This window comes from Sardina pilchardus, chromosome 3 (assembly GCF_963854185.1).
Source record: "Sardina pilchardus chromosome 3, fSarPil1.1, whole genome shotgun sequence".
NCBI lineage: Eukaryota > Metazoa > Chordata > Actinopteri > Clupeiformes > Clupeidae > Sardina > Sardina pilchardus.
The window spans coordinates 3,499,959-3,525,953 of NC_084996.1; the positions used below are offsets into that span (position 1 = coordinate 3,499,959).

A 25,995-nucleotide genomic window follows, 5' to 3' on the forward strand; every position below is an offset into this window, starting at 1 on the left:
GATAACGTTATCAGCTTGTATTATGCTATCACAGCTAGCTCACGTTAGCCAGTTATCAAGCCCTTTAGCGAAGGCTAACTAAAATTCACGAGAACACGAAACCTAACCCGACCTAAATACAAACTAGTAACTTCTAGTCGACAAATGGACAAAAGGGCCTTACTTTAAAATCGTTCCCACTTAGGTCTACCCCCCTGATAAAGGGGAGAACTCCTGTAGCAGCCATCACGGATTCAGGTTGAGACTTTTCAGGCTATTTCTGGTAGTGTTCAAGAATTTGACCAGACCCTGCAGACAGCAGCTGCCGGAAAAGACACACCCGTTACTCAAAATGGTACAGTCCGCTTCACCCCATGTTCGATTAATAATGTGATCCCGTGGCCCTTCAACAACACTGCCTAAATAATTTTGTTTTGAATATTCTCATTAATGCCCCCCCCCCCCCCCCCCTGCTTGCATTAACGTATACCGTATCCTTAAAATTCAGTATTAGCATGTAACATGATTTCAGAATTTACAGACACTTTAATGAATCGTTCCATGTTATAGAAATATGCAATGCAAAATATCAAACACAGACAGATTAATTTACATTTATTTACCAATTCAACAGAAATATTTATGTAAAATACAGCTTGATATAATTTAAGAAAGGAAATCAAAAGTCAATGGCATAGCGATTCAAAGGCAACTATAAACCTGATTTGAATTCAATATCCAATATTTTTTTTTTTTACATTCATCATGTTTCAGAGAATCCTGCTTAATTGTTCTGGGGGCAAGTTGTTCGTGTGTGTCCAGGCTGATGGCATGTCCCACAAGTCCTGGGTCTCTTGGCCCCCGGGGCTTTTGTCGGAGGTCCTGTCTTTCTTCCCCTTCTTTCTGTTTCTCCACTGTTGAAACCTCTTGAGACTGATGGAGAGATTTAGAAAGGAACATATTTAGAATACATGCCACAGTATGTCTACATTGTGAACTACAGAACTGTCCAATTGTATTTATGTTTTAAACAGTTACGAGCCAGACAAACTATTGTTTTATATCAAGGGTGGAGTGCCCAAGTATTATACCTGGTGGTGGGACGTTCTCGCTCTCGGCCCACTGGAAGAAGTCACACTGCTGCTCTCGCGGTTTCCCACAGGTGTGAAACATGCGCCCTTTATTGGCCCCATCCTTCATCACTGTTCTAGAAACGGCCGGTTCATTACAGTTACACATGGTCACGTCTCCGTTTCCACCACCAGACCCGCCATTCCCAAACCTTTGGTTTGTGTTTGTGTTGCCAAACCCAAGAGATGGCCTGGGAGGCTGAGGGGTTGGTCGAGGGGGCTGGTTCCTCCCTGTGGTCTGCCTTGTCCCCTGGTCATTTGGCTGGTCTGCCCACAGGAAAAAATTACAGTTGCCCGAGTTGCACTTGTAGAACTGCCGACCCTGATTGGGACCTTCCTTGCGCACGGTGAGGAGAAGGGCGTCCTGACCACAGTTGCACACCGTGGCGTCGTTTTGGACAGCGGCAGGTGGCTCGCTCGACCAGACAGGTGCAGGGGGAGGTGGAGCAGATGGCCTGCCAGTCTCAGCCCAAGGGGGGGGTCTACTGCTGCCAGCACTGGGCCTTGGTCCTGGGTTGGCTCTGGGTTGAGACTGCTGACGTGGGGCATTGTAACTGGATTGACTGCCTTGTCCTCCTCCTCCACCTCCACCACCTGGCCTCAGGTACTTCAGATTCAGCACCTCTCTCAAAGTCTCATCACATCCACCGATGCAACCCACAAATTCTAAGGGCATCATGGGAGGAAGGCTTCCCCTCCTGAATTTCAACTTCAACCTACAAATACACAGAACATATTATCCTGTACGCCCTTTTAAATTCCATGAAAACACACAGATATGTTAGTGATGATGAGGATAAATTGTTACTGAAAATAACTGTACCCTTCATAATCTTGTTTTGCATACTACTACGTACAAGTCAGCTAAATGTGTAAATATATATACATGCACACACACGTAATTGAAAGGTAAATGATTAAGCATAAATGTTTACTCGTACATGTGCACAGGATGAGGCCGGCAAGTTGGACAGACGCTGTCGTCTCTTCTGACCTCCAGCACAGTGTCTGGGAACCACACGGCTGACTTGCAGGCGGGGTATCCCGTACACGACAGAAATTTCCTGCAAAGGGAAGTGAGTGAGGGAGACAGATAAACATTCTCAACATCACAATGGATACTAAATAAAGAGCAGTAATGTTTTAATTTCAGGCCAATACTACCTATATGTGACATAGTAGACTACTTGTCAGAATCAAACTCAATTTACTTTACCATCTGCCTCTGTAAATAGACCAGGGTGCTCATGTACGAAGCTGCATAGAGTATCAAGAGTATCAAGTGGACACGAACATGCAATATGCACAAATGCTGCTAAGTTATGCAACAACCTACAGCATCTAATGACAACTGTAGAATTATTAGTAGAATAATTAAAAGGGAATGTGAAACCTTGTCAGAGATTCATTCAACCGATAAGCGCTTCCCACGAAATATGTGATGAATGGGGTAGGCCACACGCATTTGCCCATGCCTTGAACATTTGTAAGCGTATTTCCCCCTCTCCGATAGTTTACATTTTTTCTGAAAATAACCTTAGTAGGCTACTTACCACAGGGTATTTCTTTTCAACAGGGTATTCCAGTGAGAAATGGCAGTAGCCTACGGGACAGGATCATCTAAATGTGTAGGCCTACTTAACTATAAGTGCGAGTTGTATGGGATAGGCCATTTTGTCCTCGCGGAGGTCTGTGCTCTTTAGTGGCCTTCTAGTTAGCATACTAAAATTATTGCGATTGAGGGAGGAGAGAGGGTGGAGTATAGTGCTTAAAGGAGAATTCCGGTGTGATATTGACTTAAAGTGTGTTGAAATATGATACCGAGTGTGAGCGATTGTCTCAGAGCTGATCTCGACCTGTCAGCTGTTCTCCGAAACCCGGCGGTAGCTCAGCAATAGTAAACCAGGTTTTCAACGTTAGTGGCTCGGGCATCGGCTTATCCATGCAAATAAATCACTGTTTTACACGATTTATGAGGCTCAAAGTAGCTCCACACTTTATTGGTAGACTTCTGAGGGCCCTGACATTTAAAACGAGACATCGAGAACTTTGAAAAAGCACTGGTTGTTTATAGGGATGCACCGATCCGACTTTTTCAGTCCCGATACCGATACCGATGCCTGGGCTCTGCGTATCGGTCGATATCCGATACCGATCCGATACCATTGTTAATTAATAAACTGTATACCTCACCATGTGGAAAAGACTAAAGGCATCAGGCTTGACTTCATTCTTCATTCTTTCCCTAACTAAACATTACTTTCCTAAAATAAATCTAACAAAATAACACTTAGATATAAAGGTAATGTATTATTATTATTATTATTATTATTATTATTATTATTATTATTATTATTATCATCATCATTATTGATTATATTACTAGTATTAAAAATAAACAGTTGTACACCAGCAGCAACTTGGAACAGCATTCAAATTCAAGTTCACAGTTATTACTAAATAATAAATCTAACAAAAAAAACAATTTTGCAGATAAAAATCCCATATTAGTGACATACATTGAAACACCCCTGCCAAAATGGTGTCACCCGCGAAACCCCTCTATTTACTCATAGTGGTACGGTCCCGCAGTTTCCCCACGATAAACTAATTAGTTCACACGGAGTTTGAATGATGGTAAACGGTAGAAGTTGTACGTTTTATCTAATAAATGATAAGTTTTTAACAGCCAATTTGAACATTTGCATGTCTTTATACCAAGAACAGTTTATACAGATGAGATGAAAATGACAAGTGTTTAGTTTGAGTAGCCTATTTTGTTGACTGTTATACATTAACGTGTTGCCTAAATGCAACAAAACGCATGAAGATCGTAATTAATCTATGACAAATGGTGGTTAGTATAGATCAGTGTTTTTCAACCACTGTGCCGTGGCACAGTAGTGTGCCGTGACACATTGTTAGGTGTGCCGTGGGAAATTATCCAATTTCCAAAGTGGTCTAAAAAAGAGTGAATAGAAATAATTGTCTTTGTGTTCATTTGATTCCTATTCAAGACACTTTGACAAGAATGACTTGATATCGTTAATGCAGGCTACAGATTTTTATTTAATTTCATTTTCCATAAAATTTCATTTTATTTAAAATTTTCGGCTGGTGGTGTGCCTCAGGATTTTTTCAATGAAAAAAGTGTGCCTTGGCTCAAAAAAGGTTGAAAAACACTGGTATAGATATTCTTTTGATCCTATGACATACATTTGGTATCTGTATTTATCCCATCCATGAATTTAGACACTCAGAGCACACAGTGAGGTGAGGCACACTCTAACCCGCAGCAGTGAGCTGCGCTAAATGGCTGGTTGCGCGTCATGGCTCAGCCTTTTTTTGAGACTATATTAAATTCGGATCGGCCCATGGATCGGCTCATTTTTTCCGATCCCCGATCCAGCTATTTTGTTCATATCGGGGCCGATATCCGATCCAAATATCGGATCGGTGCATCCCTAGTTGTTTACTTACATGACTGTTTATTCAGGCAGTCACTTTCGAAAGTTTACCGGTCGCAGCCATCTTGAATTTAGTCACGTGACTGATTCATGACTAGTGCACGCATTAGGCGCGTTCAAGTTGGCTGCGCAGCACAAAAACTGCGCAGCACAAGATGCACGTGGTTAAAAATCTGTCCACGATGGTCTAGATGGGCGTGTTTTCGACTCGGCAGTCGGTATCACATGGCCTCAACTTATCGCGGGAGCAAGGCGTGGCCAGGCGGCTGCTCCGCAAAAGAGCAGCCGGTCTGGAGGTACTGCGGAGAGCAGCGGAGCCTAGACCCTGCCTTCATGACGTCAGGTCTTTGCCCTAATTGGCTTTTACATCCCTGACGTGTGTGCAGGTGTTTAGATGCCTCCCCATATCCACAAGAGTTCGTGCGGGTCCGTGCCTCGTGATTCGTCACATGGTCAAGTCTAGCCAAGTCTACACTACGGGAAGTAGAGAGTGTACAACTTCATAGCAGCGTTTGCATCCCCGCCCTTGCTGCCACCGGCAGCTCTCGTTGCTGCAAAAGGTCATTTGGAGTTGAACTTGAACACGGCTATAGACATAGCGATTACGTGAACCAGTCACGAATCAGTCACGTGATTAAATTCAAGATGGCTGCTACCGCTAAACTTTCGAAAGTGACTGCCTGAATAAACAGTCATGTAAGTAAACAACCAGTGCTTTTTCAAAGTTCTCGATGTCTCGTTTTAAATGTCAGGGCCCTCAGAAGTCTACCAATAAAGTGTGGAGCTACTTTGAGCCTCATTAATGGTGTAAAACAGTGATTTATTTGCATGGATAAGCCGATGCCCGAGCCACTAACGTTGAAAACCTGGTTTACTATTGCTGAGCTACCGCCGGGTTTCGGAGAACAGCTGACAGGTCGAGATCAGCTCTGAGACAATCGCTCACACTCGGTATCATATTTCAACACACTTTAAGTCAATATCACACCGGAATTCTCCTTTAACTTCACATTATTTGGGATGTACAAAGCTGCCCGGAATGCTGCACACATGCAGTTTCATATATATCAGATTTTTTTTGTCTGTACACTACTTTCCTGGTTTGCACATACGCAGTGTTTTAGTATGAATTCCACACAAGTCTTTGTACACGAGGCCCCTGATCTTTTTTTTTAATTGTGTGTGTGTGTGTGTGTGTGTGTGTGTGTGTGTGTGTCTTACGTGGTGCTGTCCTTTTTCTGTCTCAGGACCATGTCTCGATTGCAGCTGGGACACTTCCTCACAGGCATGGGCAACTCCAGCTCCTGCTGTTGCTCTGTGTACTCCTGTGCCTCGCCCAGGTAATTAGATAGAGCCTCATCCAACCTGCCAGCGCAACAGGAGAGGAATGGTTACAGCCATGAGAAACATATGCAACTAGAGAGGCGCTATAACTCAGTGTTGCTCTGTCTAGGCCAACTCTAGAATTGATTGGGTTCATCTTGTTCAGCATCTTTTCATCAAGTTTGAAAGCATGAAAGTCAGGCCAGTTATAGTTTGTCATATTGCTCCAATGTTCAACTAACCAGGAGCTGGCTAACAATTGCTTGATGTATGCAAAGAAAACAAATCAAAACTTAAAAATATTCTTCAGATCTAGCATGTCATTAATGCTTTTTAGATATACTGTTCTGCTCAACTGCTCCTCCAGCAGAAAACAATCAAAGGAGGCATTTTAGGGGTGTTGACTGTTGAACTTACTTCTTTGCCTTCTGTACAGATTCGATGAACACAGCCTTGTATTTGGCCACATGATGTCGCAGGGCAGAGGCTTTATCTTTCCTCCCCTCGGAGACCAGTTTAAGGTCCGCTTCCAGCTCTGCTCTCAAGTCCGGCTTGGACATCTCATAGCCCATGGAGTTGTAACCTGCAAGTTATAGAGGATATGCTATAAATCCATCCAGGGAGAGGGGGAGAAAAGACATACCACCTGGGTAGTTCACACAAAACTAAAAAATATCAGATTTTTACAGTATTTCCTCTACTTCCTACGGATACTGTGTGACACTAAATCAGTGGCTCTCAAACTTTTTCAGTTATTTTCAAGCCAACAATTGTTATGCTATTTTAATTCATATGTTGGTCTGTTTATGACTCCTATGTTTGTGTGTGGCTATTTTGTTTTGAATCGATCTTGTCAAAAAAAACAACAAAACATATTAACAACAAAAAAATTATCTTGTTCATCGCGTCCCACCTGACCTGTCTCTATTCCCCACTAGTGGGGACAGCCCCACACTTTGAGAACCACTACACTAAATGCAGCTTGCACTAAACACAGGGACTTTTGGCAGACACATGCATGCTTTAACGAGAGGTCATTTGTGAATAATCTTTGCCAAAGTTTTATAACACAACAATATTTAAGCACACGTGACCCTTAATCCAGTGTAGCTGTTTTAGTAGTACATGTTGAAGTAGTGCACAAATTCAGAACAACCTTAGGACCAACCTATTTACTGGTATTACATTTGTGTTTCCCAAAACAATGTAGAACAGAAAGGGCTGACCTTCCACCAGGCCCATGCCAAGCTCCCCTGGGAGAAATCTCTGGTCTTGAGTCAGTCCAACATACATTCGGCTTTTAATGGTCTCGATGTGATCAGCATGTGTGGCATCGGTGCCTAGAAGATAAAGTCATTAACACTTGTCTGACTCATTATCCACACTTGATATGGAGCCCCAAGTACTTCATGCACACATGCAGGTACAAAGCGTTTGTGAACACATGTTGTACTAGCCGAGGTTAAACAGCCTCTATTCCTATACTGCATTGGCCACTTAACTATATACTACAAATGTCTGTGTTTCTTTCTGCATTTAATTTTCTTGTGATTTCAGAGGAGCTTAGTCGTACCAATGCCATGTTTTTCCATGAGGGAAATGAGGTCAGCTTCTGTCAGCAGTTGTGGTGGGCTCGTCTGTCCATCAACCATCTCTATGGCCGACGGCTGAAACTGAGACCCCTGTTCATAGACTGGGATTATCTAGGACAGAAACACACATGAGTAAATCCATACAGATCATTCCATGTTAAATCAGATACGGCTGGTGCTGCACCGCCTCAGATTTTGTTCAGATTTTGACTATATCATAAATGGTCCCCAAACCAAGGAATATTTCTGTTCAAATCTTAAGTACTCTTACACACACACAGTGCAGGAACTAACAGGAACTTTTTTAACAGGAACTTTTTATGTAATTTATAACAGAATACTGCTGGTCGTTCACAAGATCACCTGTCTGTTGCTAATGTATTTGCCTACCTTTGTGTACCATTTATCATAGGGGTAAACATCTAGATAGTTCCGGGCGATGATCATAAGGCCACTTGCAGAGAATTTCTCCTCAGCTATATCAATCTCAACTGTGGTTTCCTGTCCCTGGGCATCCTGGGAGCAACAAGCCAGGAAGTGACGGACTATAAACTCATACAGACGCTTTTCGTTACCCTGTTACAACAAAAAAGAAACAGTAGTGTAAAACAAGGCTATCTATTTTGTGAAAAAATATGAAGTGTGGCAACATCTCAAACGGAAAGCACATTATTATACACATATATTTCCATTTTCCATTTATCAATTTAGCAGACACTGTTGTCCAATGTGACTTACATTATGCCAACTATATTACATTGACCCTTGGGAAACATGGGGTTAAGCGCCTTTGTCATGGGCACAGTGGTGGAAGCCAGGAATTGAACCCACAACTTTTCAGGCTACTGCACGCTAGCCCAGCTCCTTAACTACTACAATGCCACTGCCCTGCTCATATAAAGTGCATTACTCTCATAACACTACATTGTCACCTGTAGGCTGTTGGTGTATTTAGTGGGGTGAATGGGGGGATGGGCTTGATCAGATTTATTTCCGTTTCGAGGGGTGGGTCCACCCCTGTCCAGAATGCCCTGCGCAAATGCCCCCCACTCGTTGTCCGGAGTCTGCTGCTGTACCAGGGATGTCAAGTTGAGGTCCTTTGGGAAGATGTTGGTCTCAGTGCGGGGATAGCTGATAAGTCTGATGGGTGGGGGCAGAGGGGTTATTAGTTATTGCTTTCAAGATGTGTTCATGTTGCCATCGGCTCTGTAAAACAGACAACCTACAGACTCACCCTTGAGTGTAGAGTTTTTCCGCTATTTTCATGGTTTCTTTCGCATTGATCTTCAATTTGCGAGAGGCCGCTTTCTCAAGTTCCTGAAGATATACATGAAAATCTCAAGAATGTACCTCCAAGGAGTTGTTTGGGAGTCATGTTATGTTTTTGAGTACTAATACTTACAACAGTGTCAAGAGGCTGTGGTCTCCATTTACTTTTAGGTTTACTAGTGACAGCAACCACTGTAGCAGTGGGATCCTAGGACAATATCACATTCAGATTATATTGCCACAACAGATTATGGCACCAAAATCATTAGAGTAAATTCCAGTTCGAACTTGAAGTACATTTTTCTTTGACTTTTTGGAAGATTACATTACTCCTTCACTTAAGACAGACCCACCTCCATGCAAATCTGATAGAGTACTAGGCAGGCAGTATGGCTGAAGAGACGATTCCTTTTCCAACTAAATTCCACCGTTTCCTCCTCATTTGGTTCATGGGCAACTGAAAAATGGAGAACTTCATTTATTTCAGAGTAAACAATAACAAAACAAAAATGCATACATTCCTGCGCAGAGCCAGTCATATACACCTTTGTCTGCAATCCCAGAATCATATTGATTGATTGTTAACAAGTTCTTCATCAGTGGCACAGTGTCTGGTCTCAAGATAAATATAAACTGCTTATTACCTCCACCGAGGAGGTTATGTTTTCACCGGGGTTTGTTTGTCTGTTTGTCTGTCTGTCTGTTTGTCTGTCTGTCTGTCTGTTAGCAAGATAACTCAAAAAGTCATCAATGAATTTCAATGAATTTTCAGGGAAGGTCAGAAATGAGGAAGAAACGATTACATTTTGGGAGTGATCCGGAACACCGTCGGGATTCCGGAGCCGTTTATGTTTTTTCGCTTAGTAGTTGTGTAATGGCATGGTATGGCCACGTGGTGGCGATCTGAATAGTTTAGGTTCAAATGTATGACAACCTAGGAAGAACAATACAGGCGGAGGTCTGCGCTCTCGGAGTGCTTTTCTAGTTAGACATGTCCTCTCTCAGTACACATACCCTGTTAATATGACTACATCGCATTCTTTCTTTTAAGAGTGTCAGGTAAATGAAAGGCATTCAATTTACACCATGCATTGGCATATATTAGTAACCCAATTACTTACAGTACCCTGCTCTACCTGTTGACAATGCAACTATACCTTTGATTTTAAAGAAGGTCTCGGGGATGAAAGCTTGGATAGATTTGAACTTGTTGACAATGCAACTATACCTTTGATTTTAAAGAAGGTCTCGGGGATGAAAGCTTGGATAGATTTGAACCGCTCCACCACAAATCCCAGTGTAGGAAACTGGCAGCTGCCATAGCTTATGAGCTGATTGGCCAGAGATCCTGGGAAGATCTTCTGTAAGCGCATAGTCTGAAACCTTGTAAATGCTGCCCCTGGAGGAAAAAAAGTAAGTGTCAATGTTACAATTCATTAACAACACATGTGTTTTAATAATTCCAGCGATACTTTGGGATACTTTATAGTCAAATATATCACACAACACATGTCTAAAAATATCACATATCATTTGTGTTGTGCCCTTATTGACCAATAACAAAACAATTGAATGAACAAAAATTATTTACCAATTCGCAAGTCTAGCTCTTGTCTGACATCCACTGCATCACTGATGTTGACATTTGGTTCTGTCAGTGTCTCACATGCTCTCCTGATAGAGTTGGGTGTGATTTCAGAAAAATGAGCCCTGAAAACTTGGAGGTTTGGCTTGACTGCAAGAGAGTTACATATTATATTGAAACCTTTGTTTTCACTAACCATTTTCAAACCATCAGCTGTTGTTTTCTTCAATCATTCAGGTTGCATGAGCATAGGTCAGTTCTACGGACCACATTTAGACACTGGAAAAAAACACTCACCTGCTTTGCAAACATCAATGACCTCAAAGCCAATGTTTTCTCCCTCTCTGTCACAATCTGTCCATATGATTAGAGCCTGGCATTGTCGAACCTCTCTCTCTAGAGTCCTCTGAATGTGAACGCAATAAATCCAAGAAAGTTCATTTGGCATATCGGATGATGACTTGCAATTTATATTTTTATAAAAGTTCTGAGTTGACTTTATACCTTTATTTGTATGAAGTTCTCTGGGCAATACTTTTCAACCTCTGCTTCAAACAATAAAGCTGGATTACAGCTGTGCCTGTAGACCAACATGGAACAGTTCACTGTGGCTGTCGTCATTAGGACACTGTACTAGGGATGCACCGATCCGATATTTGGATCGGATATCGGCCCCGATATGAACAAAATAGCTGGATCGGGGATCGGAAAAAATGAGCCGATCCATGGGCCGATCCGAATTTAATATAGTCTCAAAAAAAGGCTGAGCCATATGACGCGCAACCAGCCATTTAGCGCCACTGTAGCAGCAGCTCACTGCTGCGGGTTAGAGTGTGCCTCACCTCACTGTGTGCTCTGAGTGTCTAAATTCATGGATGGGATAAATACAGATACCACATTTATATCATAGGATCAAAAGAATATCTATACTAACCACCATTTGTCATAGATTAATTACGATCTTCATGCGTTTTGTTGCATTTAGGCAACACGTTAATGTGTAACAGTCAACAAAATAGGCTACTCAAACTAAACACATTGTCATTTTCATCTCATCTGTATAAACTGTTCTTGGTATAAAGACAAATGTTCAAATTGGCTGTCAAAAACGTATAATTTATTAGATATAACGTACAACTTCTACCGTTTACCACCATTCAAACTTCGTGTGAACTAATTAGTTTATCGTGGGGAAACTGCGGGACCGTACCACTATGAGTAAATAGAGGGGTTTCGCGGGTGACACCATTTTGGCAGGGGTGTTTCAATGTATGTCACTAATATGGGATTTTTATCTGCAAAATTGTTTTTTTGTTAGATTTATTTTTTTAGTAATAACTGTGAACTTGAATTTGAATGCTGTTCCAAGTTGCTGCTGGTGTACAACTGTTTATTTTTAATACTAGTAATATAATCAATAATGATGATGATAATAATAATAATAATAATAATAATAATAATAATAATAATAATACATTACCTTTATATCTAAGTGTTATTTTGTTAGATTTTTTTAGGAAAGTAATGTTTAGTTAGGGAAAGAATGAAGAATGAAGTCAAGCCTGATGCCTTTAGTCTTTTCCACATGGTGAGGTATACAGTTTATTAATTAACAATGGTATCGGATCGGTATCGGATATCGACCGATACGCAGAGCCCAGGCATCGGTATCGGTATCGGGACTGAAAAAGTCGGATCGGTGCATCCCTACACTGTACCATGTCACTAGCTGCACTAGCACAAAAACAACTCACCATTTTTGAAAAGGAGTTGTGAATTCCAAACCTAAGAGATGTCCAGACACTGAGGTCATGGTCACAGAGACATCCTGTAACAAGCCACGTACAATATAACCGTGAGTTCAAATAGTGTAAGAACAAAGAATATTTGCTATTTAGAGGACAACCTTACCTGTCCGAACAAGTTATACTCATACTCATACAACTTGTTGTACACGGACAATCCTTCTTTCTAAAAGTGATCAAGCACACAGAGAGCAAAAACGTTATAAACAAGGGAACGACACTACATAAAAGTGAAGATGCACACAGATCTGCCCATGATACAGAGTCGATGACGGAACGAGAAGGCCTCGAAGGCTGCTTACCCTTCTTGCCCTTCCATTTGACATGATCTCGGATATCCCCTTGGCTGCATCGTTCTTCTCAGCAACGCACAGAACTTTCTTAATCTGAGTTCGTCTGATCATGTTTTCTGACCCTTCCTGACAAAATCGCCTCTGCACTAACAACACACTTCTCACTTTAAACAGTGATCTAATCACATTGATTACCATAATCTACTTGCTGACAGTGCAAGTAGTTACATTCTTTAAGGCTATTACAATTTTCCTTAAATCGCATAAAAATGCCTAGCATGTATCTTGCAAGGTTGTGCGGCTAACAGGCTACCACAGGTGTCCAAAAGGTCTAGCTGCAGCAGCGAGCTAACGTTAGCTAATTTAACTTTAGCTACCCGGGTTAGCCAGCTATCTAGCTACCACGTTAGGAAACAAAATCATCAGTTTCAAATATTCGTACTTCACTTGATGTACTACTTACAGACTACAAAATTGAATGCCAGATTGTGACAGGACGTATATTTAACTGGGCAATGCGCTAACGTTAGCCCGTTTTACAAATTCGGCGCCTGTCAGCAATTGTCGTAATGTCCTGCCGTAATGCTATTAACGGGGGCGTAAAATTGGTTTGTATTTTCTCGTATTCTGTAGTTACAAATTTTTCAGACTTAAACAGTTCAATTATTCTGTGTTTATCGGCAATCGTGAACATATTCGTATCGACATATGAATACAATTAAGCACATTTTCCATACTTCCTTGTTGAGACCCTGATGTAGTCACGTGAGAATGAACCACTGCCCACTCGCTTTAAATATGGCTGATGTCGCTTGATGCTGAATTGATGTTGAGTTTTCATTATTACCACGGACTACATTTTCGGAGAAGGTCGCTCTGATTCTCTGGAAAGCAAACATTACAGCTGGATTTGTGATGTCTTCAATTCCTTGGATTTTACAAAAGGTTAGAGACATTGAGGCTAGTTTTGAATACTAGCAAAAAAATGTTACGTATGGACAACCTTACTGACGTGAAAAGCTCTTATGACAGTATGTAGCTAGCTGGCTAGTTACTGAGTGAGTAACATTACTTGAAGACATGGCTTGGCATTCAATCCCATCACATATGTCAGCAATTACGAACACAGTCTTAGCCCCTTATCGTCTAGATATATCCCTGTTTTAATTAATAATGCAACGTGACCGTCGTCCGACTGCTGTGTTGATGCACACTATAGCACACAGCATACACACTGAAGGAGCTGTAGACGTGCAATTCTCCTAATGTCGTTCCGCACACTGGGAAAACATGATCGGCTCACCAGACGTGGTGGCTTTTACCAAAGAAGATGACTTTGGAGAGCTCTATCCGGATCCGTATGTGCTCCCAGAGGAGTTTTCCGTGCCTTTGTTCACCCATGCTACGAATCCATGGACGAAGACCACCTATGCTAAATTTTCCAAGGATTTCATCCTCATCTCCGAGTTCTCTGAACAAGTGGGTCCACAACCCTTGCTCACCATTCCAGATGACTCAAAAGTATGTGGTACATTTGACCTTAATTATTTCTCACTGCGCATCATGTCTGTGGACTACCAAGCCTCATTCGTTGGTCACCCACCAGGGTCCAACTACCCAAAGCTCAATTTTGTGGAGGACTCTAAAGTGGTTCTGGGGGACTCAAAGGAGGGTGCCTTTGCCTATGTTCATCATCTGACCTTGTATGATCTGGAAGCACGGGGCTTTGTCAGGCCATTCTGCATGGCGTACATCTCTGCAGATGAGAGAAAGATCATGCAGCAGTTTCAGAAGCTCTCTTCTGAGTTCTCCAGAGCCTCAGAGTGTTTGAAATGTGGGAACCGAAAAGCTTTTGCGAACGAACTGCTGAAGAAACTGAAAGATCTGGAGTACACCAGGTCAGTTGTCCACAAAGAGGCCGAGTTGCAAAAGATGAACAATGGCTGCTACTCCACGCAGGCCATTGAGAAAGCTAATGAATTGGCTAATGTTGAAAAGTCCATATATGAACACAAAGACTTGTTGAGGCAGATCACGTCCTACCCCAGCAGGAAGCGGAAAGACCCTGAATGTGTTGCGTTTGAACCAGAAAAGCCCACCGACACGACCGATGTAGACCTTGCACTCTCATCCATACCTTCTGACCTCGAAGACAAGACCGCAGCAGGAGACGAGACTGACCAGAAGCCGTCTTACACACCTCAGCTCATCAAAGCAAAATCTGCGAAATGTTTTGACAAGCGTCTGAAAACACTGGAAGAGCTTTGCGAGTCCACTTTTTTCCATCAGACTATGGATCAACTGAAACTCATTGAACGGTCTTTCAGAGGGGATCTTTGCTACATATACACCAGTCAGATAGACAGAGCTCTGGTCAGGCGGCAGAAAGTAACCAATTTTCTCTTTGAGGAGGAAGAGGGATGGCAAGAAGAGGGACCCACAAAGCAGTATGAGGCAGCTGGTCTCCCTGTGGTGAACCAACCACCCTCGGTGTCCGACATGTGTGCAGAACCGATGAGCCTGGAATCATATTCGTCCTGTCTGGACACCATTCAAATCAAGACGGAGCCTGAATTGGCAGAGGGCCCCCCAGAGTCCAGCCCCTCCGATTTCACTCAGGAAACCTCTGAGGAAGCTGCGGACACAGAAACAAAAGGGAGCTTCAGTAGTGACCGAAGCATAGAGGCTATAAGCCCAGGCAACCTACAGATGCAATATCAAGATACTGTAGAAGTGGGTACGAACGCTGGCATTGAGGAATGTACTCCCATAGCTGACAGTGCATTTTTGGACCAGGATGCAGCTGACTTCTCCAGTGCATATTATGAACTGCCCTCTGTTCAAACTGAGACAGATGGAGGCGTCGGTACATTTCCTTTATTAGAAAATGACACGGCCATGAACCATGCTGCGGTCATGTACCAAACTGGGAGCATTGTTCAAGTGGATACTGCCTGCTGTATGGGGCAGGAAGGTTTCATCAGTGAGGAGCCCTTGTCCAAGCCGCCGCACGATGGCTGTGGGGACACAGTGGTGAAACATGAACCTCTGTCTTTACTCCAGAGGGACCCTGCAATCCAGGGGGACTATGTTTTAGGTGAGCCTGCCTTAGAAAGCCCTTCCACAGGCCTGTCTCTCCCCGAGCTCAACTCAAACACGCTCTCGGAGGAGATGGCCAGGATCAATGTCGAGGACGCCTCTGACACTACCAGCTACATGAGCACGTCCACCAGTTCGGACCGGGCACCATCACCATTCTGCCATGGTAACCCGGTCACCCTGAAACAGAAGAAGAGGGCAGGGCAGAGCACCCTGAAATTCATCCGGCAATACCCCTTTGCGCAGCAAGCCATATTCTGCCTCCTGAGCGGACGGACTCTAGTGGTGTTGGGAGTCGAGGAAGGCACGGTGAGAAAGCTGGTCAACGCATTGTCTATTTTTGTGCCCAACCTTGGGAAGTATGGAGAAACTGTACAGCCTTGGCTCTCGACACCATTTCAACTGACTGACCTACACAGATGGAAGCTCATCGGTCTTCAGAGGTAATGTAATGAGACTTAAATCAGAGAAAAATTATATTTGAATGATCCAATTCCATTATGACCATTCAAAAAGAAACCGTGTTGTAAATCAAGATCCTTATTTGTTATGGTTGCAGTGTTATTAACAGGTTTCTATGTACAGGTGGGTCTTAACCCATCTGTATATATCATGCAGCATGTTCAAGAATAAGAATTTTTGTGGTGTGATGTGATTTTGTTTGTTTTGGCTCTAACTGAATGCTGCGTCTCTGTAGGATGGCATCACCCACAGGATCCAGCATCCTCCACTCTCTGAGCCGCTACAGCCGTTACATAGGCATTCTGGACACTGATAACAAGACAATGCGGTGCCCTCCGTACAAAGGCACTCTGCTCGGCCACATGGCCGACCACAGGACCCAGATCAAGAGGGGAAGCACTTACTTCCTCCACGTCCAGAGTATGCTGACCCAGCTCACCGCCAAGGCATTTCTTTTCACGTTCTGCCACCACCTCCACCTCCCCGTCGGCTCGGAGGATGAAGACTCCGTCGTGGCGCGCAGGACTAGCTTTTTGCATCATCTGGGCTACAGTGAGGAGGAGAGCAAAATCGTACACTTCCTAAGTGAGCTCATCAAACAGCATTACATTCAGGGGCCTTCCAAGGGAGCCAGCCAATCAGTTCTGCGTTTTAATTACACCACCAGCTATTTGTACAAGATTTAATTCTGAATGTGTCCTTGTGCTGAATCGAGATGCTTGTGTTTACCCCATCTGTTGAAATCAGGAGACCAAGAAATTGTGAGCGTGATTTTATTTAATTTGCATCCCATTTTAAAGGAGATATCTTAACAGGCATTCCAGCTAAAAAAAAAGAAAAGAAAAGAAAAAAAACATGACATGACTGCTTTAAACAGTCAATCACTTGTGATTTTGAGTATCTCTTTTACACTGTCATAAGTGTGTTATTTGCTGACCGGTTCACACTAATGCTTTTAATGTATGAAGCTTTCTGAGGGCTGTGCATTGGAGAGGAAAGGAGAGCAATGTTCCTCTATGCTGTTGATGCACTCGCTTGTGTTGAAGGCACAAGTGGATAGAGTAGTTTTTCGCTCTATCTATGTGTGTAATCAGTGGAATTTACGTCATGACTGACATTGATGTCTTGTGCCAATGAGAGAAACACAAGTCGTGTAATGGTCATCTATGATCTCTCCACAAGTGTTTTGGGAAAGAAATTTGGTATGTTTCTGGGAGGGTGAACCATTTTCACAGCTGCCCAAGTCTGCACAAGCTTTTGCCTTTTCAACTACTCCTAACTGCTGTAATGGATATTTTATCAAGCTAAATTTAAAGGTTATATTTTTTACACCTCTTTCTTTTGAATGACCATTAAGTGAATTTATGCACAGCAATGTTTTACAGATCACTATACTCACCGGAATGACGTTCTTCTGATCAGCCTAAGATATTACAGTTGGCCTTACTTTTTCATACAGATATATGGTATGTCATCATACATGAATATGCACTTCTATGAATATTTTAATTTTAAGAATAAATAGTTTACTGCCCAACAACAATGAAAAACTTAAGTCATCTTAGCTGTCATCTGATTTTGTTTAAATTTTTTCCCTACATTTTTCTAGTAATTGCGTCTCCTTTTTAGAACAAAGCCATGCAGTACACCCTAATATGATGTTCAATCATACAAGACACATTGTTGACTCTTGAAATGTCAATAATTGATTATTGAAATTTATCATTACAAACTCCATAGATCTGTAGAACTATTCGTAGGCACTGTGCGACATTACGTTCTGCTTTTGACGAGGACTGAATTGGATTAGTGACAAAAAGCTGTGGAGGCACATGGACCCTCCTATCTTACTTAGCCTATCAGTCCGACCGAGGTTTAAGGCAAACAAAATAGGTTGAGTAACCAATTTGTCCTCTGTGACGTAATCAGGATACAAAGGAACAGGAACGTTATGCATGAAGACAAAAACATGAGTAGGGTACATCTGTTACACAAAATGTTGCATGTTTGGGGAAACAACTTTTTCAGTGGGAAAAAGTACATTCCTGTTTCCATCGTACCTTATTGTCGTGAATATTCATCCAATGAAGCACTTACTGTTGAATTTGATAGTCATTGTTGTCCAAGAATTGTGTGCAAGTGATGTCAGCATGAGTACGGACATGGACTTATTGGTACATCATTATGCTGGATGTTTTGAGCTGAAGATATTTTGTGAGGTATTAAATTTAGTTGTGGCCAGAATTCAAGGCACTGTATGTAAATGTTTGCATTGGTTATGTTTCAACCATACCATGGCTTAGGCTATTTGTTTTGATGCAATTATGACTGTAGGACTACTAATTGGACTATACAAGCATAAGTCAACTGAACAAAATTCACTAAGTGTTAAAAAGCCATACTAGTAAGCATGTTGCATTTTTTGCTGTCATCTTTAATTTAACTTTCCCCCTATGTAGCCCATCCTTCATGCTGTTGCCTTGTATCCAAGTTGATGTTATAAAGAAATATTGTGATTTTGAGTTGGAGATACTTGATATGTGAAACGTAAGCCTTGTATTTGTCCAGTGCTGGTTAAATAGTTACTCATTTTGTCCCAGTCCATGGATGTCTATTCCACTGTGAAATAATCAGTACTATCTATCAACTTTTCATTAAAAACAAACCCGATTTACATTTCCTGTGCACAACCAGTTCTTTGATATTGTAACTTGAGTGCTGTGTTTTATAACATGAGGAAGGAAACATGCAATACAAATATAACAATGGAACACACGACACATAATTTGAAATTAATGTCAGTGTAAATTTAATTTAGCTAATTAAATGCAGGGTTTTAGCAGAAACAGTCAAGTTCAAAATATTTGCAGTGCACTATTATCAGAGAATCAGCAGGTTGGTTTGTTGCCATGCACCTTGCCTTCTATGCAATGTAAACAAACACTGAGGAAAATGAATAGACTTCGAAACAATTCAAATGTAACATGTATGTCATCCAACTTCTGATTAAAGAAATCTGTGGAATGTGTACAGAACCCATTATTACCTCGTATCAATGTCATACGAAAGCTAAATGCTATGACACAGTAACCAAGGCAGAGTCAGAAATGACAGAACAAGAGAGCCCTTTCACAACTGTGGAAGTCCAGGCATGGGGAACTTGCCACCAAAAGCCTCAACGTCCTCCTTTATCGTTTTCACTTTCATTTGGAACTTCTCACTTTGGGCCAGCGTCTCCTTGAACTCCTTCAGAGTGGCCTTGGGGTTCATGCTGGTCTGGATCTCGATGGTGAGCTCAATGCCTGTGAGTAGCGGGGGAGGGAATTAAAATAAACATATAAGTCCCATCCATCTGTTTGTAAATGTTACATTAGCATGATGACGCTAGAGGGGGGTCTTCCTGCTCATCCCTCAGTTTCTCTCTCTCATCAATGTTTAATGGCCTCCCGTAAAGAGCCTACCTCTGTGGATGAACTCGGCAACTTGACAGAAGTCCTCCTCCACGAGCCCCCGGGAGGTGAGGGCCGGCGAGCCGAAACGCAGGCCGCTGGGCCGCAGGGCACTTTTGTCTCCTTCATTAAAACCAAACAACAAGTGAAGTCAGTAACACTGCCGGGCGAGATCCAGTAACACTGCCGGGCGAGATCTCAAAAACACAATGCAATGCACTGACCATGATGAAAGCTAGGAGAAATTGATGCCAAGTCATTTATGATGCAGTTATATGCCACTATCCACTCAATTGTTTTGGTAAATATTCACTGCACGGAGTCGTCACCTGGGCACGTATTTTTGTTGCAGGCAATAGCACACGCCTCCAGGACCTTCTCTGCCCTTCCTCCATCGCTGCCGCTGGGTCGAAGGTCAAGCAAGATAAGGTGATTGTCAGAGCCACCTAGAAGCAAAGAGGGAAATGAGTGCCCGGCTGCATCATTATTTCAGAGGACTAACAATAGTAAACAAGCCAGCTGGGCTGGAGGAGAGGAAGGATTTATTTAGTGCACTGACAAACACAAAGCACTGCACTGTGCCCGGAGTTATTGTCAAATTATTGTTGAAAACAGGTTTTAGACCTTTCCACCTAGTTAATATGCAACACACCAATGCTTTCAAATCAACAGACATGTGACTAGACATTGCGCGCCTCTACTCAGCAATGCACCATGGAGAAACCGATGAGCTGTGAGGAATTCCCACTGTATGTCTTTGTTACTGATTGCTGCCCCCGTGTGGCCATAAGAAGTGTGACAATTACACAACAGTTCACACAATCAATCTTGATGAATGATTAATATACTGTCTGGATACAACCATGATGAACTTTAGCTTAAGGGTGGGGACCATGCTAAAGTTAACTGGATAACTGGTGTGGAGAACTTGGAGACAAAAACAAAAAGTAATCCCCTGAATCAGGGCTGTACACTGCGAGCACCTCGTCGCAAATGCGAGGAAATATATATTTGTGCTAATTGAAAATATGAAATGGGAGCACAGGTGCGAGTACTGAATTCAACCCTTTTATTCGCATTTTGCTCCTAAAAATCCACACCAAGTGGATCAAAGTATAGGCTAGTACAATTTTCGCGCATCTGTATACAAATTTCATAGTTGACAACTCTGACGCTCCTGGCTGGAAACTCAAGCTTTCAGCATCAACCTCGCTGTCTCTCACACACGCAAGAAATGTCACTCCAAAACCATTCTTCTTTTTCTTCAATCTGTTTGTTATCAGTTGGTGACTTTGTAGCGATTAGCCTACCGTTGAAACGGCAAACCATGATAAGAATGTTGACTATATAGCCTACAATTACCGTGTTCATTTCAAATATTATTATTATCACGGTTGATAAACACGGTGTGGAAACCGTGTTAGCTTCACCCCAGCCTGCATTTGACATTGGCCTGGTTGACTTCTATGAGAGAAATCCGACTGATTCTGTTGTCTAAATGATGGATTTAACCACGATTTGGTGTAGGCTACACCTGCTTTACAAAGGCGGAAAATTTTCATTGCAAAAGTGCGCATCATATAGCCACTCTGCGTCTTTGTATGGAGGTTACATTCACATTAATTCCATTCCACTAATGTTATCAGGAGAATACCGTAACGTTTTATTTTGAGTTCTGGTTGTCACTCATTGGATATAACAGATACAGTATAGCCTACCAAACTCCAAGACGAGTCATGGTAGAGTAAGTTAAGCACCCAGCCAATTAAACATGACCAAGGAAAAAGTGACAACTCACGATGCCATGCCATGGTAGGCTACCTAAATCATAGAAGTTAACGTTACTGGACTGTGGACACTCATCTTTTCTATTACACCAGAAATATTTGTCTTTACCTTTGTTAGTTTTTTGAACATTTAAGTTATTTAATGAAAACATGATGTATCCTTGAACTATGCTTGACTCTTTTCCTAAAACCGAATGAAACCTAATTATGTTCACGTACATCTTAAAGTGACAGGCACTCAATTAGACCTACACACCACCCCTGTAATATCATTACAGTGTAATCAATATGAAGTATTCAGTTTACTGAATATTTTAAGCTATAAGTAATTATGCAGATCCTAAAATGCTATAAATTGATAACAAAATGTATACAAATTCTGAATTCAAAATATGAAATAGAAACAAGACAAGCCATTTTCTGTGTGTGTAGGGTTTGAGCAGAGACTATGATTGCCACTGCTGTGAATGATCTGTATCCTGCTTAAGGCAAGAAGGTTTTCAAGGAAATTTCATAGTGCTCCTAAATTTTTTTCTGTGCTCCTAAACTTTTTCATTTAGGAGCACCTGCGCTCCTAGTGAAAAAGCTTAGCGTACAGCCCTGCCCTGAATCATTTGGCCTCACGAGTGTATAAGACTGGCTCAACACTGGTGAATGACAACAGCCAATATAAAAATAGTTTGATATATATTCAATATTCCAGAAGAATAAATGTCCTGAAATTATATTTATGTAAAAAGGTCTCACTAAAAACAAAAAGGGTAGTTTGACAAGATTACCGAATATTACATTAGTACAGAATCATGCGAGAAGAGACCTCTGTCCAAAGACAAACAATGCACTCACCTGTCACAATCTTATAGCCCTTGTTCATCAGTGTGGATGCCAGAGCTCTGCAGTTTGCCACCACCTGTTTCTGGTAGACTTTGAACTCTGGGGTCAGGGCCTGTTTCAGTGCCACAGCAACTCCTGAGGAACCATCAAAAACACATCAAAACAAGTACCACACAAACACACACGTTCAAAATGGCCTCAGCTTATCACCAGGGGTCTGGTAGATCATTTCTCTCATGTTTGACATGTGGGAGATTTCAAACCTGCAATGGCGTGGTTGTGGGGACCCCCTTGCAGCCCTGGGAATACAGCCTGGTTGATTGGGCTCTCCAGGTTGAACATGGTCTCCTTGCCAGTCTTTGGGTCGACACTGCGTACCCCTGAAATCAAATGATTTGACAGAGTCCCCTCAGTGACAGAATTATATGACCTTACGTAACCTTGGTGTGAGTTTGCTTACCCACTAACACTTGCGACTGCACAGACAGTTTGACAGAGGATAAGGCTACAGTAACTGAATTTATTTGAACAGCTGCTTTACATGATGACTCATGCTACTTGGACATCTAGTAGGTACTAGTAGCCCTGCGAGATCAGGGCCACAGGGTGGGATGTGAAAGACCTCAGACAGCCAGTGACCCCTGGCTCGATTAGGTAACTGATTATGCACCAAACTGCATTGAATAACATGTTTCCTAATGATCTTATTGACTCGACTTTTTGACCTAATCAATGTTTAGTTCACAAATACTGAATCCAACTTATATCATGCAGTGTAGTTACCTCACCAACTTTCAGGAGAAGACTAACTACTAGCTAGCAGGGCAATTAATTTAATAATAGACACTTAACGGACACAGTAAGGAATTTGTGTTTGATGAATGCAGGATGTTTTAATTTGAGGAGACTGAAATAGGCTAACCAAATGGTTTCAGATTGATGTACATTTTTCTTTTAACTTTTGTAAAGTTACTCAAAAGTTTGGAAGGCTACTGGTAGTTTGTCAGGTAGCTTTTGGAGACCCTTCATTTAAGCTTTGTCAGGCTTTCTCTGCAATGAATGGATCTTAAGTACCTCCAATGTCCACTCCATGCACTACAATGAGCCTCTTTGCACTCTCTCTGCATGCCATTTCACCTTAAAGCACTCATGTGTGCATGTAATCCTGCATACCTCATCATGCACAAAAAGGAGCATTCTTCAGCAGTACTGACCCTTCCTGTAGAAGATGGCTCCCGATCTGCAGCCTCGGAGTGTCTTGTGTGTGGTTGTGGTCACAATGTCGCAGTACTCAAAGGGAGTGGGCACCACTCCGGCTGCAACCAGGCCGCTGATGTGGGCCATGTCCGCCATTAGATACGCTCCGTTCTCATCCGCTATCTTTCGCATGCGCGCATAATCCAGGTTGCGCGAGTAACAACTTGTGCCTGTAGAATGTAGAGCACAGTGATGTGACCACATATTCAGAAATACCATCATAACAACAGATACTAATAAACACACATAATTCCTGTCTCTTAAAGTTGGTAAATGATAGTAGAGTCTGGTCACTCTGGTGAGGTATACAATCAATCATTTGTTCTAACTGACTAAAAGACAAAAAGATCTTATTGTCACAGTAAGCATAGCAAACAAACAAATTAGAAGTGAAAATCCTAATGAAGGTATGTAAATTACTCACTTCACTTATTTGAACTATTCTTTAATTATCTGATTACATGTTGGATGTATGTGTACACAATGCAGAAAAGCAGGGGAAAAAAACTAAGAACAACATGATTACAAGTACCTGCAATGATCATCTTTGGATGAAAAAGGCGGGCATTTTCCTGCAGGCGATCATAGTCAATGTAACCAGTGTCCGGGTTGACCTGAGGTAAACAGTGTTCAAAAACAGTTAATCATTTTGTAAAAAGATATGAGGTTACGGGAGAACAATCATGCACTAAGAATTACTGCACATCACACTCACCTTGTATGGCATAGATTCAAAGAATATGGAGGTTGCCGATATCTTCTTTTTGTCAGTCATGAAGCCATGTGTGAGGTGACCTCCGTCTGGAAGGTCAAGGCCCATAATTCTGCCATGGGGTTCTACTAAGGCTGTGTATACAGCAAAGTTTGCCGGCGAACCTAAATCACAACCAAAAGTGGAACAAACAAGTTACCCCCTCAGTGTTTATCTAACCTCATGTTGCCTTGGTCATACCAAGTCACCTGTGGTAGCATACCTGAGTATGGCTGAACGTTGACCCCCCATTTATCAGAGTCAAGGCCGTAGACTTCCAAAGCCCTCTTCTGACACAACAATTCCAGCTCATCAACATGCTCAGTGCCTCCATAATACCTGAAAAATATTTACTTGGGTCAATCAGTATTGCACCATCATGACGCAAACTAGGCCAACATCACATAAAAAAATTGTAATAGAATGATGTTATCAGACCAAGCCAAAGACCATGGTGTGTCTGTGCACAGGACACAAAGTATCACCTTTGGCCAGGGTAACCCTCCGAGTATTTGTTGTTCATGCAGGAGCCCAGAGCTTCCAAGACCGCCCGACTGGTGAAATTCTCTGAGGCGATGAGTTCCAGCCCATACGTCTGCCTTTTTTTTTCATTCTTGATTATTTCAAACACCTTCAGCCATGATGATCAGAGACGGAGAACATTTTAGAATATATCAAATTGGGACTAAACTTGATTGTCACTGCTGAGAGTAACATTAAAAGATACCAGTCAAGACCAAATTATATATTAGTGTAGTATATTATAGTAGTGTAGTGTAGTCATCCTATGTAACACACATGTCTTAATCTAGAAATGACTACACAGGAGCAATTCATAAAAAGCCTAACCTCGGGATCATTGGTACACAGCGGTTCCAGCATCATTTTGTTGTGAGAATCCCACGTGTCATTGTCAATTTGGTGACCGTTCGAATAATCCATGATTGGTTGTGTGCTGCTGAAATTCCACCGTAAAAGAAGAGAAATTCGTCAGGCGACAAACAATGATACATCTAGGAACTGCATTCGCTGATTTGTAGACCGCTACATAAGGGCAATAACTATGCAACAATTCAGTGGTTGACCCATGGAGTAAAATTCCGTTCCGTTAGAAACAAGCTTTAATGCGTTAATCGTTAACATCTGTCCTCGGAAAAGTTTACAAAGTAGTTACAAAGTAGTGATTTAACTTTCCTGCCAAATCTCGGGTCAGACGACAGCAAACCATGCAGCATAGTCTCCCCCACAATCAAATGAACATATTTTAACCTTCACCCATGATGCAACCAAACTGCAGCTGGCCGGGGCGGCAGACTTCTCGTGATATCCATTAAAAATTGAGAATAACAAAACAAGGCTAGATCTAAGCTTAAACATTTCTTTATTTAACGAGTCGCTTCAAATTCACGTCGGTTAACACTTTCCCGCGGAAGTTCTTCCTGGGTTGTTCGAGAAGGTTACCTAAGGTAAAAGTTAGCGTACTATCAGAGCCCATTTAGGGACTAACTAGTGGACATGGTGGACACCATGCGACATGATGCAACCACAGACACTTAATTATATGAGGAGGCTTTAAAAATACTTTGATGCAACTCTTTGAACAGAATGGATACCATAACCAACGTCTTGTCTGTCCACTATACGAGTGATGATGTATATTATGTACGTTGTTGAAGTACGTTACTTCAACAAATGACACCAACCAAGCAAAAGAGAGAGAATGATTTTTTTACAAACATAATATCTACCGTTACAACGGTTACTCTTTATCACAGGCAACTAGACCATTGAAAAGATACATAATTCGTATCAAGTGATCTAGGGTATCCCTTACCTTTCAGCAGTTCCCGCGGCAGAGACTACAATAACTTGTTCTGTCTGCCGAATTCTACTATGAAGTCCGCGAAAACCAT

The 25,995-nt window shown here is 42.0% G+C and overlaps 4 protein-coding genes across 6 annotated transcripts in view; 1 reads left to right on the forward strand and 3 right to left on the reverse strand.

Annotated features, from left to right (window-relative positions):
* The window catches only part of flii (FLII actin remodeling protein), a 39,913-nt gene that overhangs the window by 13,766 nt on the left and 152 nt on the right, over window positions 1-25,995 (reverse strand). Inside the window, exon 2 of one of the 2 annotated variants that reach the window (XM_062531356.1) lies at window positions 164-241. In XM_062531356.1, coding sequence (XP_062387340.1) covers window positions 164-226 — 63 coding nt within the window. In that variant the 5' untranslated portion in view covers window positions 227-241. Of the gene's footprint in view, window positions 1-163; window positions 315-25,995 lie in introns of those variants that run through there. The other variant, XM_062531355.1, reaches the window with a different exon arrangement.
* Window positions 580-13,196, reverse strand: top3a (DNA topoisomerase III alpha). The gene is made up of 19 exons (XM_062531350.1): window positions 12,453-13,196; window positions 12,257-12,316; window positions 12,100-12,173; window positions 10,850-10,925; window positions 10,643-10,751; window positions 10,352-10,495; window positions 9,989-10,159; window positions 9,114-9,217; window positions 8,894-8,968; window positions 8,726-8,808; window positions 8,424-8,631; window positions 7,882-8,067; window positions 7,473-7,602; window positions 7,126-7,239; window positions 6,317-6,482; window positions 5,798-5,941; window positions 2,051-2,173; window positions 1,071-1,825; window positions 580-912 (listed from the first exon to the last, which is right to left on the reverse strand). The coding sequence occupies exons 1-19, from the start codon at window positions 12,639-12,641 to the stop codon at window positions 764-766; spliced, it is 3,060 nt and encodes a 1,019-aa protein (XP_062387334.1). The 5' UTR covers window positions 12,642-13,196; the 3' UTR covers window positions 580-763.
* On the forward strand, window positions 13,250-18,678 carry smcr8a (Smith-Magenis syndrome chromosome region, candidate 8a). The gene is made up of 2 exons (XM_062531357.1): window positions 13,250-15,985; window positions 16,240-18,678. Exons 1-2 carry the CDS (start codon window positions 13,734-13,736, stop codon window positions 16,688-16,690), a joined length of 2,703 nt encoding a protein of 900 aa, XP_062387341.1. The 5' UTR covers window positions 13,250-13,733; the 3' UTR covers window positions 16,691-18,678.
* shmt1 (serine hydroxymethyltransferase 1 (soluble)) lies at window positions 18,790-25,945 on the reverse strand. Of its 2 annotated transcripts, none has more exons than XM_062531360.1 (12): window positions 25,917-25,945; window positions 24,932-25,040; window positions 24,568-24,713; window positions 24,306-24,421; window positions 24,047-24,207; window positions 23,864-23,945; window positions 23,289-23,501; window positions 22,338-22,454; window positions 22,087-22,209; window positions 19,783-19,899; window positions 19,466-19,576; window positions 18,790-19,306 (listed from the first exon to the last, which is right to left on the reverse strand). In XM_062531360.1, the coding sequence occupies exons 2-12, from the start codon at window positions 25,022-25,024 to the stop codon at window positions 19,134-19,136; spliced, it is 1,452 nt and encodes a 483-aa protein (XP_062387344.1). In that variant the 5' UTR covers window positions 25,025-25,040; window positions 25,917-25,945; the 3' UTR covers window positions 18,790-19,133. The 2 variants fall into 2 exon arrangements, with proteins under 2 accessions (XP_062387344.1, XP_062387343.1); XM_062531359.1 differs by lacking the exon at window positions 25,917-25,945 and adding an exon at window positions 25,358-25,428.

Excerpts from the sequence above, each read along its gene's own strand:
- top3a (XM_062531350.1), bottom strand. The coding sequence starts at position 12,641 with ATGGTAATCAATGTGATTAGATCACTGTTTAAAGTGAGAAGTGTGTTG. Across the intron at positions 12,317-12,452 it reads CAAATGGAAGGGCAAGAAGG|AAAGAAGGATTGTCCGTGTA; the intron begins GTAAGCAGCCTT and ends GATCACTTTTAG. Across the intron at positions 8,809-8,893 it reads CACAGCCTCTTGACACTGTT|GAACTTGAGAAAGCGGCCTC; the intron begins GTAAGTATTAGT and ends GTATATCTTCAG.
- smcr8a (XM_062531357.1), top strand. The coding sequence starts at position 13,734 with ATGATCGGCTCACCAGACGTGGTGGCTTTTACCAAAGAAGATGACTTT. Across the intron at positions 15,986-16,239 it reads AAGCTCATCGGTCTTCAGAG|GATGGCATCACCCACAGGAT; the intron begins GTAATGTAATGA and ends GCGTCTCTGTAG.
- shmt1 (XM_062531359.1), bottom strand. The coding sequence starts at position 25,413 with ATGGATATCACGAGAAGTCTGCCGCCCCGGCCAGCTGCAGTTTGGTTG. Across the intron at positions 24,208-24,305 it reads CAACGTTCAGCCATACTCAG|GTTCGCCGGCAAACTTTGCT; the intron begins GTATGCTACCAC and ends GTTGTGATTTAG. Across the intron at positions 19,900-22,086 it reads GGGCTATAAGATTGTGACAG|GTGGCTCTGACAATCACCTT; the intron begins GTGAGTGCATTG and ends CTTTGCTTCTAG.